Source organism: Cavenderia fasciculata (genome assembly GCF_000203815.1).
Source record: "Cavenderia fasciculata unplaced genomic scaffold Scf_ET2XIPL01CNAVH-3, whole genome shotgun sequence".
Taxonomy (NCBI): domain Eukaryota; phylum Evosea; class Eumycetozoa; order Acytosteliales; family Cavenderiaceae; genus Cavenderia; species Cavenderia fasciculata.
The window spans coordinates 1,375,978-1,393,294 of record NW_004457723.1 but is presented as its reverse complement, the minus strand read 5'-3'; the positions used below and the strand labels follow the sequence as shown (position 1 = coordinate 1,393,294).

Here is a 17,317-nt window from a genome sequence, read left to right as displayed (position 1 = left end):
AAGCCCCATGTAAGTCGAGTTTCATCGCATTGGGGGCTTTTTTTTTTTTTTTGGACTGTTCCCATGGTCTACACAACCACGGGAACAACCAAAACTATATTTTTCTATTTCTTTCTTTCTCTTTTTCCCTCTCTTTTTTATTTATTTATTAATTATTTTACCCTCCAAATCAATATTATTTTTCTGACGAATTTAAAATAAATTAATTCACCAGAATAATTATTTGTAACAAATATTTGTGAAATTACAACTATAGAAATATGTGTCTATATAAAGGTATGCATCCAAAGATGGTTTATGGGTTTGTAACTTTAATTTATTAAAATTAAAACTTTTATAATAAAAAAGCAACCACACCACTTTGACAACTCTGACTTTTTGATCAGAGTTACTTTGTTATTCTGTTCTTGAATAGAAATATAAGTCTAGTTAAGTTAGGGTAGTATATTATTATTATTATTATAAAAGGTTAAGGTCAAAGTATTATTTATACTGTACTACCTGTTGTTTACTTTGATCTCTTTCATTCATCATCCACTATCCCTTCTTCTGTCATCCATCTTCCATCATCTTCCATCTTCATCCCCTGACCATCATCATCTTGGTTTATCATGTTGTCAACCATCATATGTCAATTTTAAAGTGGTTAGTTGTTTGAAACTCTCTTGTGTCAAATAAAGAAATAGTATAATTGTTTTAATTTGTGACAGCGATGCACTATCCCCTTTCAAAGAGGAACATTATCAATTTCTTTTTATCATTGGACATTTCTACTTTAAAGATCAATATTTTAATAATAGGTTGTTAGTTACCAAGAATAAGATAGGGATTTTGGATAGCCATCAATCTTTTTAAAAAAAAAAAAATTAAAAAAAATATTAAAAAAAAAGAAATTGGTGAAAATCTCTTTCACACCCAAAAGATGAATATTCTTTAAAATTTAAAGTATATAATTAGATTGTATAAAGAAATAAGAAGATGAAGAGTAATAATAGTATTTATTTTACAATTGTATTACTTTTTGTAATAACACTATATAACAGTAGTACTAGTCAAGGTATAGGTAGAGTTGAAGCAGCTACATTCAGTACAACCAACTTTCAATTCTCAGATGCATGTGTTATCAATGCCACCTACACTGAAGGATGTGATATATTTGGTGACATTAGCTTTTGGGATGTACCAGATGCATTTCAAAACAGCGTCGGCTATACCTTCCGTATCGACTTGAGCGAACACTCAGAGGTCATCAAGTTGGTTGTTAGCAACTTGACTCAGTTTGATATGGAAGGTCTGTTGGTGTTTGGTGGTCAGTCGACATCTCTAGTCTTTGATGTCTCTGTCTTTAACATCACAGCCAACGTGACATTTGATAGCGTCAACCTCGAGGTGGTCAACGACACGACCATCTATGCCGACCAGGTCTACTTTAACAACAACACCAACGTGCATCTTGGTCAAAACTCTAAATTCTACACCTATGTATTCAACAGTGACAACTCGTTGACCATCGACCCCACCTCTGTACTCAACATCTACGATGACTCTGCTGTCACAGCATCTCTGTTTATCGCCAATGGCATGGTCAATTGCCACGACGACTCTCAGTTGATTGTTAATATTGCCAACTTTTACAATCTGTTTGTTGGTGTCAACGCGTCGATCCACGCCACTACCACCGTCAATATCTACGGTAATAATACCATCATAAACGGTGCTGTACTCGGTGCATCATTGTCGCTTAATGATCACGCCAATGTCACCTCGACCGGCGGTTCCTTTAATACTACCATCTTGCAATTCGGCAAAAACGCAAAGTTGATCATCGACAATGGTGCGTCGTATATAAACTCGCTCGTACTTCCTCCATCATCCGTCTTTGCTCTCATAAACAGTACTTTTGTCTTGTCTGGAGACGATGCACAGGAGCAACAAAACCTCGAGGGTTATATCATGCTCAATGGCAACTCTAACATTACACTGACCAACGCCACCATTACCAACATCTGGACCGACACGATTAAGCACCCACAAGGAGGTATCTACAGCACCATCACGTTGGTAGGAGCCAATTCATTTGTCAACACGATGCAACTCAACTCGCATATCATTGTCGAGCCACAAAGCAGTATCATCATCCCCGTTGAACTGCAACTCTACATGGGTATCGACAATTACGGTAGTATCTATTTGCTCGACCGTCTCATATGCAACAATGCCAAGTTGACAATGCCATCGGCCGACAGTGTGATGCAACTCGACAAGCTTGCCGCCGTGTGGGCATACATACTCGAAAACAAAGGTGTCATCAACTCGAATACATTGACCTCTATCCACTCCAACGTCAACAACTCTGGTACTATCAGTATCCAGGCCGACTGTGCCATCTCCATCACCGGTTACTTGGATCTATTTGATGGATCTGTCATCAATATCGGTGGTATTGGTCCCAACACCACATACTCTGCTCTTGGAGTAGTCAATGGAATCCGTGCCTATGGTGACCTCCTATTCAATGTGTCTGCACCCCCCGAATTTGGTGTCTCTGGCTACAACTTGATCTCCTCACAAATCGGAATCGAAGGTGACTTTAACTCTACCAATATCGATCCATCACTCGATTCCTATGAATTCACCATCTACCAGTACTCACAATCCATTCAAGCTGTCTATTTTGGAAAGAACCTACCATCCAACCCACATCATTCTCCAGCCCTCCCAATCGTACTTGGTATTCTCCTCCCTCTTCTTGCTCTCACCATCATCTTTACTATTCTCTTGTTTATTTATAGAAGAAATAAGCAATATACTTTCTATACCAGAATTCAATAAGAAAAAGAAAAGAAGTAAAAAAAAGAAAAAAGAAAAAAAAAATGTAATGAAATGAAATCGTCAAACCAATTAACATAAACAACAACAAATCACACACACATGATTAATGAAAATATTAATTTATCTAAATTAAAATTGGAATAGTAATAATAATAATAATAAATGTAAATATTAGAAAAAAAAAATAATTAAAAAAAAAGAAAAAAATGAACGCCCAGGTTTTCAACGGTATTCATCGAGCTCGGAAAAACAATCTTTGTAAGATACAAACAACCGACTTAAGATGAATAACCATGAAACGAGAATCACCATAGTAACTCGAGACACTTCGTGATTGTCATCATGTATGACAGATCAGATAGACTAATCGAGATAGATAGTAGAGATAGAGAGAATGAATAGATACATTTTAATCTCAATACTTACTTTGATCATTGTATTGATAAGTAATAATGGAGTTAAAGGACAAGGACTTGTTGCAATGAGAACCCCGTGTACGGCAACATTCGACACTGGTTTATTACTTGCCACCTTCCCAATCGATCAATGTTATCCTTCGTTGGACGGAATCAGTTCGTTCAAGTTTACTAGAATCAATGCCATCACGTACAAGAATACATTTAAAGATCTCCTTTGCGTCACAGCTACAACTCCACCAACCATAATCATCAGCTCACCATCTCAAAAGGGTGTTTGTGATACCAACTCTGATACTCAATATGAACTCATCACTGTCAATGCCATTCCTTCTATTGGTGCTGCTTATTTTGAAAGAAAAAGATCGTATGTACATAAATTATACAAACATAAACTAATCTAATTACTAATATATATATTTATCTTTATTTATTTAGGTGTAATGATCAATATCCAATAAATTATGCTTTATTATTGTCTAGTGGTGTTACTCCATGTCTTCAAATGGATCCATTGTCAGCGTTGTTTTCGCCATTTCAAACTTATTGGTCAAGCTTTACTCAGAGTTCTGCCAACTCTTTGGACATGACTGGTTTGTCGACTGTCAATGGTTCGTGTCCTTCCACTGCACCCACCAAGGTGGTGACTAGCCAGTGTTCATCATCTTCAGTGACCATTGCTGGAAGCATATTCACATCTGCCCTTATACTCACTGATTATAACCCATCTTTTAATGCACCATTGTCATTTGGTTATAATGGATACCAATTGCCAAAACCCCCCGTTACCTTTACCTCCTTTGATGCATACATGTACTTGACCGATGGAGCCACTGGAGCAACTCTTGATTGCTACAAAAATGAGAAAAGTTTGAATTGGTTTGGAAAGTGTAATATCACCGACCCTCTACTCATCGGTAAACAAACATTTGTTCGACTACAAATTGCTGGTCAAACTGTCACTCCAAGACCTAATCTATCTTCATCTAATTTCTCTCTTGCTCCTGGTATGTTAAAATAATATTTATTTAAAATTAAAAAGTAATAGTTTACTAACTCTTTCTCTCTCTCTCTCTTTCCTTCTTCTTGTTTATAGTACCTGAAATAGCATCATTTGATATAATTGGAATTGCAAAGGATTCAATTTTAGTTTCATATTCTTATAGTGGAGGTATGAGTGGGTTTGTACCGACCTATCAAGTTTATTCAAATGGGGTCATTGTTCCGCAATGTAATGGAATTACTGTCAAGGAATGTAATATTACTGGATTGACTGCTGGAAGTACTGTTACTGTTGGTGTGACCGTCACGATCAACGGAGCAACAAGTGTACAAAAGACAATGTCTCAACTACTCCCACAATTCCTATTCTCTCCAGTCATCACCTACACCACTGATCCAACTTCAATCAGCATCAATTATATTGCAGCAGGTGGTGAGAATCCAGAATCAACAACAACCTATTCTGGTTGGTTGGATGGTACTAGCTCATTTACAAATACTCAAGTCAAACAATATCAGTTTAGTGGATTGACTACTTTCCAGACCTATCAAATCAAGGTATCTGCAAGTAATGCACAAGAAACTACCCTTTCCATCATAATTGTTAAATTGTGGGATCTAGTAAATGCACCAACAGTCACATCGACAGTTGTTAAATCCAAATCAATTGTCATTAATTATTCGAGTACTGGTGGTGATCCAACACTCACTCGTTATTATGTCAATGCCAATGGTGTACCTGTTCCCAATTGCCAGGATATCGTATCAACAACATGTACCGTCACAACAACACCATCAACCGGTTATATATTTAATATTACAGCCAATAATAATGGACGTAGTCAATCATTGACAACCACCAACTTTACAACATACCCAACACTATCAACACCACAAATCAACAATATTGTCAGTACGATTACAACCATCTCATTTAGTTATAGTGCTACTGGAGGTGTACCAGGTCAAACTACCTATCAAGTTAAATTGAATGGAACGGTCATTGTTTTAGCAGCATATTGTCCAGCTCAAAATTGTAGATTCACAGTCCCCCCAGGATCATCAAATGCAATCATCGTTGAAGCAACCAATAATGTTGATTTCACAACTCAATCAACAAATATTGTAGCATATTCAGTTCCGAGTATATCTGTATTCAAGGTGACTGCGTTTACAAGCAGCTCAGTCACTATTCAATTTGAATCAACTGGAGGTATTCCAACTGTTGATACAACTTATTTTATCTCTGTCAACGGACAAGCAGCTCTACAATACACCAAAATCAACACTGCCACATTTGACAATCTTACACCAGATTCAACAGTCACAATTTCCATAACAGCATCCAACAGTGGCTCAACATCAACAAAACAAACAATCACCCAAAAGATATCACCACTTTCTATTAGTGATCCAATCATCAATACAGTGATGGACTATGATACATTAAATATGACATACAGTTCAACAGGAGGAAGTCAATCAATCACAACCACCTATGATGTATCGATCAACGACCAAGTCATTGTAACGGCAGACACCACCAAGAAAGCAACATATACATTTTCAAATGAACAAAAGAAAACACAAAGCACCTATGTCATCAAGGTTGTTGCTACCAATGGTCAGCTGACATCAGAAAATTCGACATCGATCTTATATATTCCAAAATTAGAATCACCAATTGTTACAGTCGGAATCATTCCAAATAATGTTGGTATTTCAATCAGTTATTCGTCTATTGGTGGAAATAATCAGATTACTACAACTTATCAGGTGTTGGTCAATGGATTCCCAATCGATAGTGGAGCTACAACCTATACATTCTCAAAAATGCAACAACAAACCAAACAAAGTTATTCTATTCAAGTTATTGCAAGTAATGGAGCAATGACATCAGATAGCTCAACAACTATCCTCTTCACACCAACTATGGTACAGACAATCATCACAACATCAACTGATAGTAATTCAATATCAGCTAGTTGGACACAAGTACCAATTGCCGATAATTATGTTGCTGGTGTGTCTATTGATGGAATCGATTGGAATACAGTATGTCAAGGTGTAAATGTTACAAGTTGCCAATTCACAGGATTACAATCAGATACAACCTATTACATTCAAGTGATCTCTTTAAATACCATTTCAGAAAGTAGTTCAACATCAACTGTTCAAGCAACAACAGAATCTAGCACTGTTGTAGTTTCATTATCAAATAGATTATTACAACTGTCAACCACATCAAATATTCTTGTTTTATTTACTATTATCGTAGCAACATGTTGGTCTATCTAAATTAATAAATTATAATATTAATAATATCTTGCACAATAATAATCATAATAATAATAATTTCATACCTCTTTAGATTTATAAATGATGATAGGGGTGCCAAAGCGGGGGGCACACATTCTTATTATTTACCAACAAGCTGATAGGGACTGAACCCATATATAGTTTATACAACAACGTGGCTCCGGTCCTGATCAGCTTGCTAGGAAACAATGAAAGAATTCTAGAGACGACTATTGAAACTTGCTCTCGTGTTGCAAGGCATTATGATTTTTACTCATGCTTTGTTCCTTTTACGCTCCTATAAACTCTTGTCTTGTACCTAGTACTGCCCAAAAACTATGTCAATCATCTCAATACAGGTAAATGTATTCTATCAGATCAGCAAGAGCTAGGAAGATTGCATGACTACAATTTTCACGTAGTGTTGGAGAGCGAACTGTATCGAAACAGACTTGCTCCCAGGATTCGATATAAAATGATATTACTTTGTTGATGATTGTTGAGATTTTGTGTATATGTCCTTTCATACATCCCCTAGGTCTTCATTCTTGTGGTCTGTGTGGTTACATTTATCTTTTTAAAACCTACAACATAATACAAATAATTAGCATGTATTTAAAAAAAAACATATAACACAGAGATGAATACACTTTTAGTCAATCGAACAAAGACTTTTTTAGAATCCGATTCGGTTGACGATTTTTAGGAGCTCGTAATTCTAGATACCATGGGGATACTATGTTTTCGACGTATATACGTTCTGACCTATCATGAGCGACGGCGATGTATTAGAGGAATCCTATAAAGCAATAGTAACTTTAACTCTATTCCTTTATTTCTTTTTATCTCTTTTTTTTTTTTTATTCAAAATAATAACAAAACACCCCCATCAACAATATGAGGAATAGAATTTTTAGTATTTTATTCATAATTATATTTGTATTATTACAGCAAAAGAACAATGTAGTGCAAGGACAAGGATTCATAGCGATGAGAACTCCATGTTCAGCTACATCATTTTCAGCCAATTCATTGGCCACCTTTCCATTGAACAAGTGTTATAAAACGTTGGATGGAACTAGTTCATTCAAGTTTACCTATACTGGACAATACACAACTTTTTACAAAAATGTATATGCTTTGAATGACTTGACCTGTTCTACCACTCCACAAGTCTTCACAATCATTACACCTACAAAGCCTACCCTTTGTGATACTGCCACTGATACAGTATACAACTTTGCTGCTGTTGGTGTCATTCCAAGTCCAAATTCACTCTTCTTTCACAGAAAACAAACGTAACTACCTATCTACCTATCTATTCAAAAGATCTTGAAACAATCAATTACTTACTCTCTCTCTTTTCCTATTAGATGTAATGAAGTACTTCCATCAATTTCTTATTCTGTGAATATCACCCAAGCTGCAAATTGTGTTATAGTGGATCCACTTTCATCGATGACAGCACCATACCAAACTGTGAATGCAGCCTTTAGCAAATTTAATAGTACTGCTATATCAATGTCACCACTGTCCAATGTCAACCAGACATGTTCATCTGCCAATCCATCACTCATAACCAATGACCTATGCTCAGCGTCATCGTTGACGATTGGAGGAAATATCTTTACCAAGGCAATCATTCCCACGCAGTTCAAATCCACCTTTGCACCTCCCATTGCCATTGGATACCGTAGTTATTCTTTGAGTAGATTCCCTGCCACTTGGGATGTCTCCTTCTTTCTAGAGAATCTAGAGGTAGTCTTACTTGATGGACTTACCGGTATGTCTATCAGTTGCTTCTGTACTCCAACCAATGCAAATCCACAATTCTTTGGAAACTGTAATCTTACCACTCCTCTGCTCACCGGTAAACAAACATTTATTAGACTTTCAATGGGTGGTCAAACTGTCAGTCAAATTCCCGATCTAATCTCTGCAAACTTTTCACTTGTTCCTTGTATGTAGTAAAGAGAAAATATATATATATATATATATTTTTTATTATTTTATTAACTCCTTCTCTCTCTTTTTCTTTTTTATTAAAAGTACCTGAAATATCAGCTGTTAATGTTAATGGATTTTCACAGACATGGGTGACTGTTGCATGGACATCGATTGGAGGTATGCCAGGAAATGTTTCTACATTTACTGTTTATGCAAACAGTGCCATTGTTCCACAATGTAATGGGATCACTGCTTTGGAGTGTAATATCACTGGTTTAGCAGTGGGAAGTACTGTTACCGTTGGAGTTTCGGCCACCAACTTTGGAGAAACAAGTCCTGTGAAAACAGTTGTCGCCACATTGAGTAATTTACTTGGTGCACCAGCTATCCAATACTCTTCAACAACAAACTCGATCGACATTAGTTATATTGCAGCAGGTGGTGCTAATCCAGAATCAACAACAACCTATTCTGGTTGGTTGGATGGTACTAGCTCGTTTACAAATACTCAAGTCAAACAATATCAGTTTAGTGGATTGACAACTCTTCAGACCTATCAAATCAAGGTATCTGCAAGTAATGCTCAAGAAACTACCTTTTCAACAATCACAGTTAAATTGTGGGATCTGGTAAATGCACCAACAGTCACATCGACAGTTATTAAATCAAAATCAATTGTCATTAATTATTCGAGTACCGGTGGTGACCCAACACTCACTCGTTATTATGTCAATTCCAATGGTGTACCTGTTGCCAATTGTCAAGAAATCGTATCAACAACATGTACAGTCACAACAACACCATCAACCGGTTATATATTTAATATTACAGCCAATAATAATGGACGTAGTCAATCATTGACAACCAACACTTTCACAACATACCCAACACTATCACCACCACAAATCAACAATATTGTCAGTACTATTACAACCATCTCATTTAGTTATAGTGTTACTGGAGGTGTACCAGGTCAAACTACCTATCAAGTTAAATTGAATGGAACGGTCATTGTTTTAGCAGCATATTGTCCAGCTCAAAATTGTAGATTCACAGTCCCCCCAGGATCATCAAATGCAATCATCGTTGAAGCAACCAATAATGTTGATTTCACAACTCAATCAACAACTATTTCATCGTATCCAGCTCCAACTATATCTGTACTCAAGGTGACCGCTTTCACAAAGAACTCTATCACCATTCAATTTGAGTCGACAGGAGGTGATCCAACTGTTGATACCATTTTCTATATCTCTGTCAACGGACAAGCAGCACAACAATTTACCAAAATCAACACCGCCACATTCACCGGTCTCACACCAGATTCAACAGTCAAAATCGACATGATAGCATCCAACAGTGGTTCAACATCATCTGTACAAACAGTCACTCAAAAGTTATTACCAAATTTACTTGGTGATCCAATCATCAATACAGTGATGGACTATGATACATTAAATATGACATACAGTTCAACAGGAGGAAGTCAATCAATCACAACCACCTATGATGTATCGATCAACGACCAAGTCATTGTAACGGCAGACACCACCAAGAAAGCAACATATACATTTTCAAATGAACAAAAGAAAACACAAAGCACCTATGTCATCAAGGTTGTTGCCACCAATGGTCAATTGACATCAGAGAATTCAACATCCATCGTATATATTCCAATATTAGAATCACCAATCATTACAGTTTCAATCATTCCAAATAATGTCGGTATTTCAATCAGTTATTCAGCTATTGGTGGCAATAATCAGATTACTACAACTTATCAGGTATTGGTCAATGGATTCCCACTTGAAAGCGGTGCCACAACCTATACATTCACAAAATCACAACAACAATCGAGACAAAGTTACACTGTCCAAGTGATTGCAAGCAATGGAGCAATGACTTCACAAAACTCAACATCTATCCTCTTCACTCCAACCATGGCACAAACAACCATCACAGCATCAACCAATGTTAATGCTATATCAGCTAGTTGGACACAAGTACCAATTGCCGATAATTATGTTGCTGGTATCTCTACTGACTCTGTCGATTGGAATACAGTATGTCAAGGTGTAAATGTTACAAGTTGCCAATTCACAGGATTACAATCAGATACAACCTATTACATTCAAGTGGTCTCATTAAATACCATTTCAGAGATTAGTTCAACATCAACTGTTCAAGCAACAACACTCAAACCCGAACCAGTATCATTATCAAATAGATTATTAATATCAACCAATATGATAATCATCACTCTATTTGTTATTTTCTTGATGTAATTAAATAAATAAATAATTGTAATTTTCAAAAAATATTCATTTTGTTTTTCGATTTTTAGATATCAAACTATAGTTTGTGTGTGTGTTTATTTAGTTTAATTAATCACACACAGATATAGTGTACAGATAAAGAATACTGGTTCCTTTCTCGTTCTTCGTAAAGCGTCAGAAGATTAGATCGACAATTGGCATCTCTCCTGGTCATGATCGTTAGATTCGATTTTTCAACGAGCTCGTAGTTTGATATTTTCTCTATAGAGGTCGGTATCGTCCTATGACTCCACATATGGTTGGCCAATGTAAATGTAAGGAAGGATATATTTATTCGATTAAACATCATCATGATCATCATCTTCTTATTTTATTTATTTATTTATTTATCCCTTTCTTTACAATATAATAATAATAATGATTTATTTATTATTAATATTTGTAATAATATTACAACAGAGTAATGATGTGCAAGCACAGTGGATTGGAATGAGATCACCATGTTCATCGTCTATTTTTAATGGTAACTCTCTTGCCACATTTCCAATGAACCAATGTTTTCGTTCGTTGGATGGAACTGGGTCATTCAAGTTTACCTATACTGGACAGTTAACCAATTCTTTTAAATACACCTATACAAATGACTTGACCTGCTCAACCACACCAAAGATTCTTCAAGTTACAACACCTTCATCATCTCTTTGTGACACTACAACAGACACACTATACGTATACACTTCTGGAGAAGCTGCACCATGTCCAGGATGTATTTACTTTCAAAGAAAAAGATCGTATGTATAGTAGTAGCAATTAAACCATCTCATATTATAAATCCTAATCCTTTACGTATTTATCTATTTAATTTATAGATGTTCTGATCTCTACCCAATTGCATATGTAATGAAGAACTCACAACCAGGACAATGTATTATTTTCGATCCTCTTGTATCTGCCTATGCCCCATACCTACCAATTGCCTCTGGTTTTAGTCAATACAATTCGACTGCCCTTTCCATCACTGGTATATCCAATGTCAACAACTCATGTCCATCCAACAACCCATCGATTATCACCAACGAATGCTCAGCAACGTCATCATTGACTATTGGTGGTAACCTCCTTACCAAGGCAATCATTGCCTCTACCGAATTCAAAGCCACCGTTGCTATAGGTATTTCAGTTGGTTATCGTAGCTATTCTATTCAAAAAAATGCTGCCACCATCGATTTCTCTTTTAACCTTGACAATCTCTATATTTACTTGTTGGATGGTGCTACCAGTACCTCGACCAACTGTTTTACCTATTTAAATATAAATAATCCCCCGTTCTATGGTCTTTGCACATTTTCAAGTCCTCTACTCGAAAATAAGCAAACTTTCATTAAACTTTTAGTCAGTAGTCAAACTGTCGGTCCAATTCCAGAGTTTGTTTCTGCAAACTTTTCTCTTGTTCCTTGTATGTAGAAAAAAGAATGTGAAAAGAAATATTTTAAAGTAATTAACTCTCTTTCTTTCTTCTTGTTTATAGTACCTGTAGTATCAGCTGTTAATGTTATTGGATATTCACGTACATGGTTAGCTGTATCGTGGACATCGACTGGAGGTATGCCAGGAAATGTTTCTACATTTGCCGCCTATTCAAATGGAGTCATTGTTCCACAGTGTAACGGAACCACAACTATGGTGTGTAATATCACTGGTTTAACGCCAGGTAGTACTATTACTATTGGAGTGACAGCCACCAACTATGGAGAAACAAGTCCTGTGAAAAATGCTGCTCCTGTCACATTGACCAAATCACTAGAGTCACCAGCTATCCAATACTCTGCAACAACAAACTCGATCGACATTAGTTATAATGCAGTAGGTGGTGATAATCCAGAATCAACAACAACCTATTCTGGTTGGTTGGATGGTACCAGTTCATTTACAAATACTCAAGTCAAACAATATCAGTTTAGTGGATTGACAACTCTTCAGACCTATCAAATTAAGGTATCTGCAAGTAATGCACAAGAAACTACCTTTTCCATCGTGACAGTTAAATTGTGGGATCTGGTAAATGCACCAACAGTCACATCGACAGTTATTAAATCAAAATCAATTGTCATTAATTATTCAAGTACTGGTGGTGATCCAACACTCACTCGTTATTATGTCAATGCCAATGGTGCACCTGTTCCCAATTGCCAGGATATCGTATCAACAACATGTACCGTCACAACAACACCATCAACTGATTATATATTTAATATTACAGCCAATAATAATGGACGTAGTCAATCATTGACAACCAACACATTTACAACATACCCAACACTATCAACACCACAAATCAACAATATTGTCAGTACGATTACAACCATCTCATTTAGTTATAGTGCTACTGGAGGTGTACCAGGTCAAACCACATATCAAGTTAAATTGAATGGAACAGTCATTGTTTTAGCATATTGTCCAGCTCAAAATTGTAGATTCACAGTCCCTCCAGGATCATCAAATGCAATCATCGTTGAAGCAACCAATAATGTTGATTTTACGACTCAATCAACAAATATTGTATCGTATCCAGCTCCAACTATATCTGTATTCAAGGTGACTGCATTTACAAACAGTTCAGTCACCATTCAATTTGAATCAACTGGAGGTATTCCAAATGTCGATACCATTTTCTATATCTCTGTCAACAAACAAGCAGCACAACAATTCACCAAAACCAACACTGCCACATTCACCGGTCTCACACCAGATTCGACAGTCACAATCGATATGGCAGTTTTCAACAGTGGATCATCGTCAACAGTACAAACAATCACTCAAAAGATATTGCCAACCCAACTTGATGATCCAATCATCAATACAGTGATGGACTATGATACATTAAATATGACATACAGTTCAACAGGTGGAAGTCAGTCAATCACAACCACCTATGATGTATCAATCAACGATCAAGTCATTGTAACAGCAGATACCACCAAGAAAGCAACATATACATTCTCGGATGAACAAAAGAAAACTCAAAGCACCTATGTTATCAAGGTTGTTGCTACCAATGGTCAATTGACATCAGAGAATTCAACATCGATTGTATATATTCCAATATTAGAATCACCAATTGTTACAGTTTCAATCATTCCAAATAATGTCGGTATTTCAATCAGTTATTCAACTATAGGTGGAAATATTTCTGTTGCTACAACATACGATGTATTAGTCAATGGATTTCAAGCAACAACCCAAGACACAAGTGGAGAGACAACCTATGCATTCACACCATCACAACAACAAACCAAACAAAGTTATTCTATTCAAGTGACTGCAAGCAATGGAGAGATGACATCACAAAACTCAACAACTATCCTCTTCACTCCAACTATGGCACAGACAACCATAACAACATCAACTAATATTAATGCTATATCAGCTAGTTGGACACAAGTACAATTTGCCGATAATTATGTTTCTGGTATCTCTATCAATGGCACTGAATGGAATACAGTGTGCCAAGGTGTAAATGTTACAAGTTGTCAATTCACAGGATTACAATCAGATACAACCTATTACATTCAAGTGATTGCATCCAACTCTATTTCAGAGATCAGTTCAACATCAACTGTTCAAGCAACAACTCTAAAGAATGATCCCCCAACAACTAATGGTACTACCACTGGTGCTGTTTCATTATCAAATAGATTATTGCAATCAACCACATCAAATATCCTTGTTGTTTTATCTATTGTTATTTTTTTGATAATTTAAATAAATAAATAAATAAATATTATTTAAATAAAAAAAAAAAAGTAAAACGATTATCTATCATTTATTTTATTTTCTTTGGGGATTATTATTATAAATAAGGATGTTTGGTGTTTAATTTTTGTCTCAACAACAACAATGTTGATCGAAATAATGGAGATGATCATAGATGCTAAAGAAGAGTGGGTTGACTGAATCAGAACAGGTTGGATCCTCGCCAGAATCATCGCAGATCTTGTAGTTTTCAGTGGCATTTGATTTGTACCAGACTTCGGTTGGAACGTGGTCATAGATGGGGATGATACCCTTTGGTGGGACATGTGGTACAAGATCGTCTTGATTTACGATACGATAGTTGTTTGGTTGAATCGAGTTGTAGTAGGAAACCCAATAAGCATTACCGACACGTGGACTGCCAAAAGTATAGGATTCAGTGTACATGCTTGGGAACCATTGAACGACATCGGCCATACAAAGTGAAGCCAAAGCACCACCCAAACTGTGACCAATGACATAGAGTTGCTTACAAGTTGGACATGCCTTTACTGCATTTTGGAGGGCAACTTGGACTTGTTGTTGAACGCTCTTGTAGGCATTGTAGAAACCAGAGTGAACAAGTGCATCAGGTACACCTGGATAAGTTTCTTGTAAAAATTGTAAATTGGTAATCCAACTCTCAATATCCATTGATCCTCTAAATGCAACGTAAACTAAAAAAAAATATAGAGTAGAATAAGTATATGATCACATATGATTGTGGATTAAATTTGTTTGTTTGATTCTTTTTCATTTCTTACCATATTCATTACTATATGTAGCAACATAAGCTTGAGTATCGGTACTGTTACTATAGATGACTTGACCAACTGTGACTTGTGGAAGTTTTTGACAGTTGGTGCATGACCAATCCAAGATTTCAGATTGAACGCAGTATGAGTTGTAGGCCATTAAAATAAAGGTCTCGGCCAATGTTTGTTGGTAGGCGTCGGTTGGACCAGTGTTTGAAATGACCTTTGTTGGTCTTCCTCCTCCTCCTCTCTTGAGTGCTGCAGCAGACAGCGATGGAATAATGGTACATGATGTGAAAATTAATATTACAAGAATTGATGATAGGACATTGTTGGTGTTTTTGATCATCATTGTGTTACAATCGTTGTTTGGAATTGTTGTGTTGAATCAACAAATAATAATTTTTAAAAAAAAAAGAAAAGAAGAGGGGATATATATATATATATAATTAAAAAGATGAAGAAGATCTTTACTGCTGCTGTTGTTTACTAATGGTACTATTACAAATAGATATATATACTAAAAAAAACAATATATATAATGATGATGTGGATTTTGATTATACTGTTCTGTTTTCTTTCTCCCAAGTATTATCTTTGAATTGTGTTGATGTGATTTAAAAAAAGTTAAAGTAAATTTGATGAATGAATGATAGGACTGAAGGAGTAGGTCAAAACAGAAAAGTTATAAGATTAGTGAGGTGGGATCAGGAAACAAAATTTTTTTTAAAACATTTTAAAATGTTTTCTGCAAAGATACCGTTGCCAAACACAACGAGTTGCGATCACGCTACTAACTTTTTTCGGAATTTCGTAAAATCCCTTGCAAGTTGGGGGTAAGATGCTAACTAATCATTATTACCTCCGATCGTCTATCTACGGTTGTCCCTTGGGATGGAGTCTGGTCGTTGAATATTCTTTTGATATTTACTTGATTTTCAAACTATCGTTATAGTTTAGGTTTTTTTATTAATCGTAATTGTTTGTTGTTAGTGTTGTTTAAAATTTTTTCTAAAAGACGATGATAGGATAGGATAGGATAAGACAGGACAGTTAATAATAGGTCAGGTCGATGATGACGATGGATGATATTTTTGTTTTTTTCTTTTGAGATATTCATTCTTCTTCGTTGAATACTACTACTACATACATAAAGATCTTTGACACTCTTGTCTCGGGATTGGAAAATGAAGAAAAAGGCGATGCCAATAAAGAAATGCCATACACCATGATTCCAACGTAAATAATCGGTGTCGTCGTCGAGACCACGGGCAAAGAAGAATCCAGCGACGACAAGACACCCCAATCCATAGAGAAAGTACCTGTTCTTGATCCATTCAGGTACTCTTCGTCGGTAGAGGTGAGAGACTATGAGAAGCAAGAAACTGGCTCCAATAGGGAGTATAGTGTATGTAATGTCCCATGGTGCACGTTCTTGACAGTATAGTGTAAACACGAGGAATGTCCAACGCAAAAGATCCATGATCTGTGGATTACTGACATCGGTCAAGTAAAACATCAATGCTTGAAAGGCGAGGATCGTGAATATATTGTCAAGTCGATGCCATTGGCCAGATGTCATACCACTCAATTTAAACCACCATGTCTTCTCGTACACCTCTCCCACATGATACAACATACTGCACAATGCACACGCAGTACCTACAATAGCTTCATATGCAGTGCCTCTCTTGACGCACATGATACCTAATGGTAAACAAGACAAGTTTGTACCAAATGCAATGAGAGCTTGTAATGCTCTTTCTGTTTCTGTAAGTACCATGGTATCTCTCTCTCTCTTACTCTCTTACTCTTTTAAACTATAAATATATACAATGATTCTTTTAATACTACTACTACTACTAAATCTAAAGATTTATTTGTTTGTGTTATATAGTGCTGTTGCTGGTATTAGCGCGAAAAATAATAAATTAAATGATGTTCGCACTTTGAGCCGAAGCGATGCGTCATCTCGTGCAACAACTCATAATCTTTTAAA

The 17,317-nt window shown here is 36.1% G+C and overlaps 4 protein-coding genes across 4 annotated transcripts; 2 read left to right on the top strand and 2 right to left on the bottom strand.

Annotated features, from left to right (window-relative positions):
• Positions 1–260: 260 nt before the first annotated feature.
• On the top strand, positions 261–6,548 carry DFA_07395 (uncharacterized protein; the record flags this gene model as incomplete). Its single annotated transcript, XM_004367198.1, has 8 exons — positions 261–305; positions 469–652; positions 782–803; positions 1,047–2,731; positions 2,793–2,846; positions 3,213–3,615; positions 3,687–4,255; positions 4,345–6,548. 8 exons carry the CDS (start codon positions 261–263, stop codon positions 6,546–6,548), a joined length of 5,166 nt encoding a protein of 1,721 aa, XP_004367255.1.
• Positions 6,549–6,886: 338 nt separating this feature from the next.
• DFA_07394 (uncharacterized protein) lies at positions 6,887–14,533 on the top strand (the record flags this gene model as incomplete). The annotated part of the gene is made up of 8 exons (XM_004367197.1): positions 6,887–6,907; positions 7,500–7,846; positions 7,922–8,508; positions 8,598–10,776; positions 10,840–10,858; positions 11,231–11,562; positions 11,641–12,227; positions 12,300–14,533. The coding sequence occupies 8 exons, from the start codon at positions 6,887–6,889 to the stop codon at positions 14,531–14,533; spliced, it is 6,306 nt and encodes a 2,101-aa protein (XP_004367254.1).
• Positions 14,534–14,656: 123 nt separating this feature from the next.
• DFA_07393 (Triacylglycerol lipase-like protein triacylglycerol lipase) lies at positions 14,657–15,670 on the bottom strand (the record flags this gene model as incomplete). The annotated part of the gene is made up of 2 exons (XM_004367196.1): positions 14,657–15,240; positions 15,328–15,670. 2 exons carry the CDS (start codon positions 15,668–15,670, stop codon positions 14,657–14,659), a joined length of 927 nt encoding a protein of 308 aa, XP_004367253.1.
• Positions 15,671–15,807: 137 nt separating this feature from the next.
• Positions 15,808–17,101, bottom strand: DFA_07392 (uncharacterized protein; the record flags this gene model as incomplete). The annotated part of the gene is made up of 2 exons (XM_004367195.1): positions 15,808–15,816; positions 16,469–17,101. 2 exons carry the CDS (start codon positions 17,099–17,101, stop codon positions 15,808–15,810), a joined length of 642 nt encoding a protein of 213 aa, XP_004367252.1.
• Between the last annotated feature and the right edge of the window lie 216 nt (positions 17,102–17,317).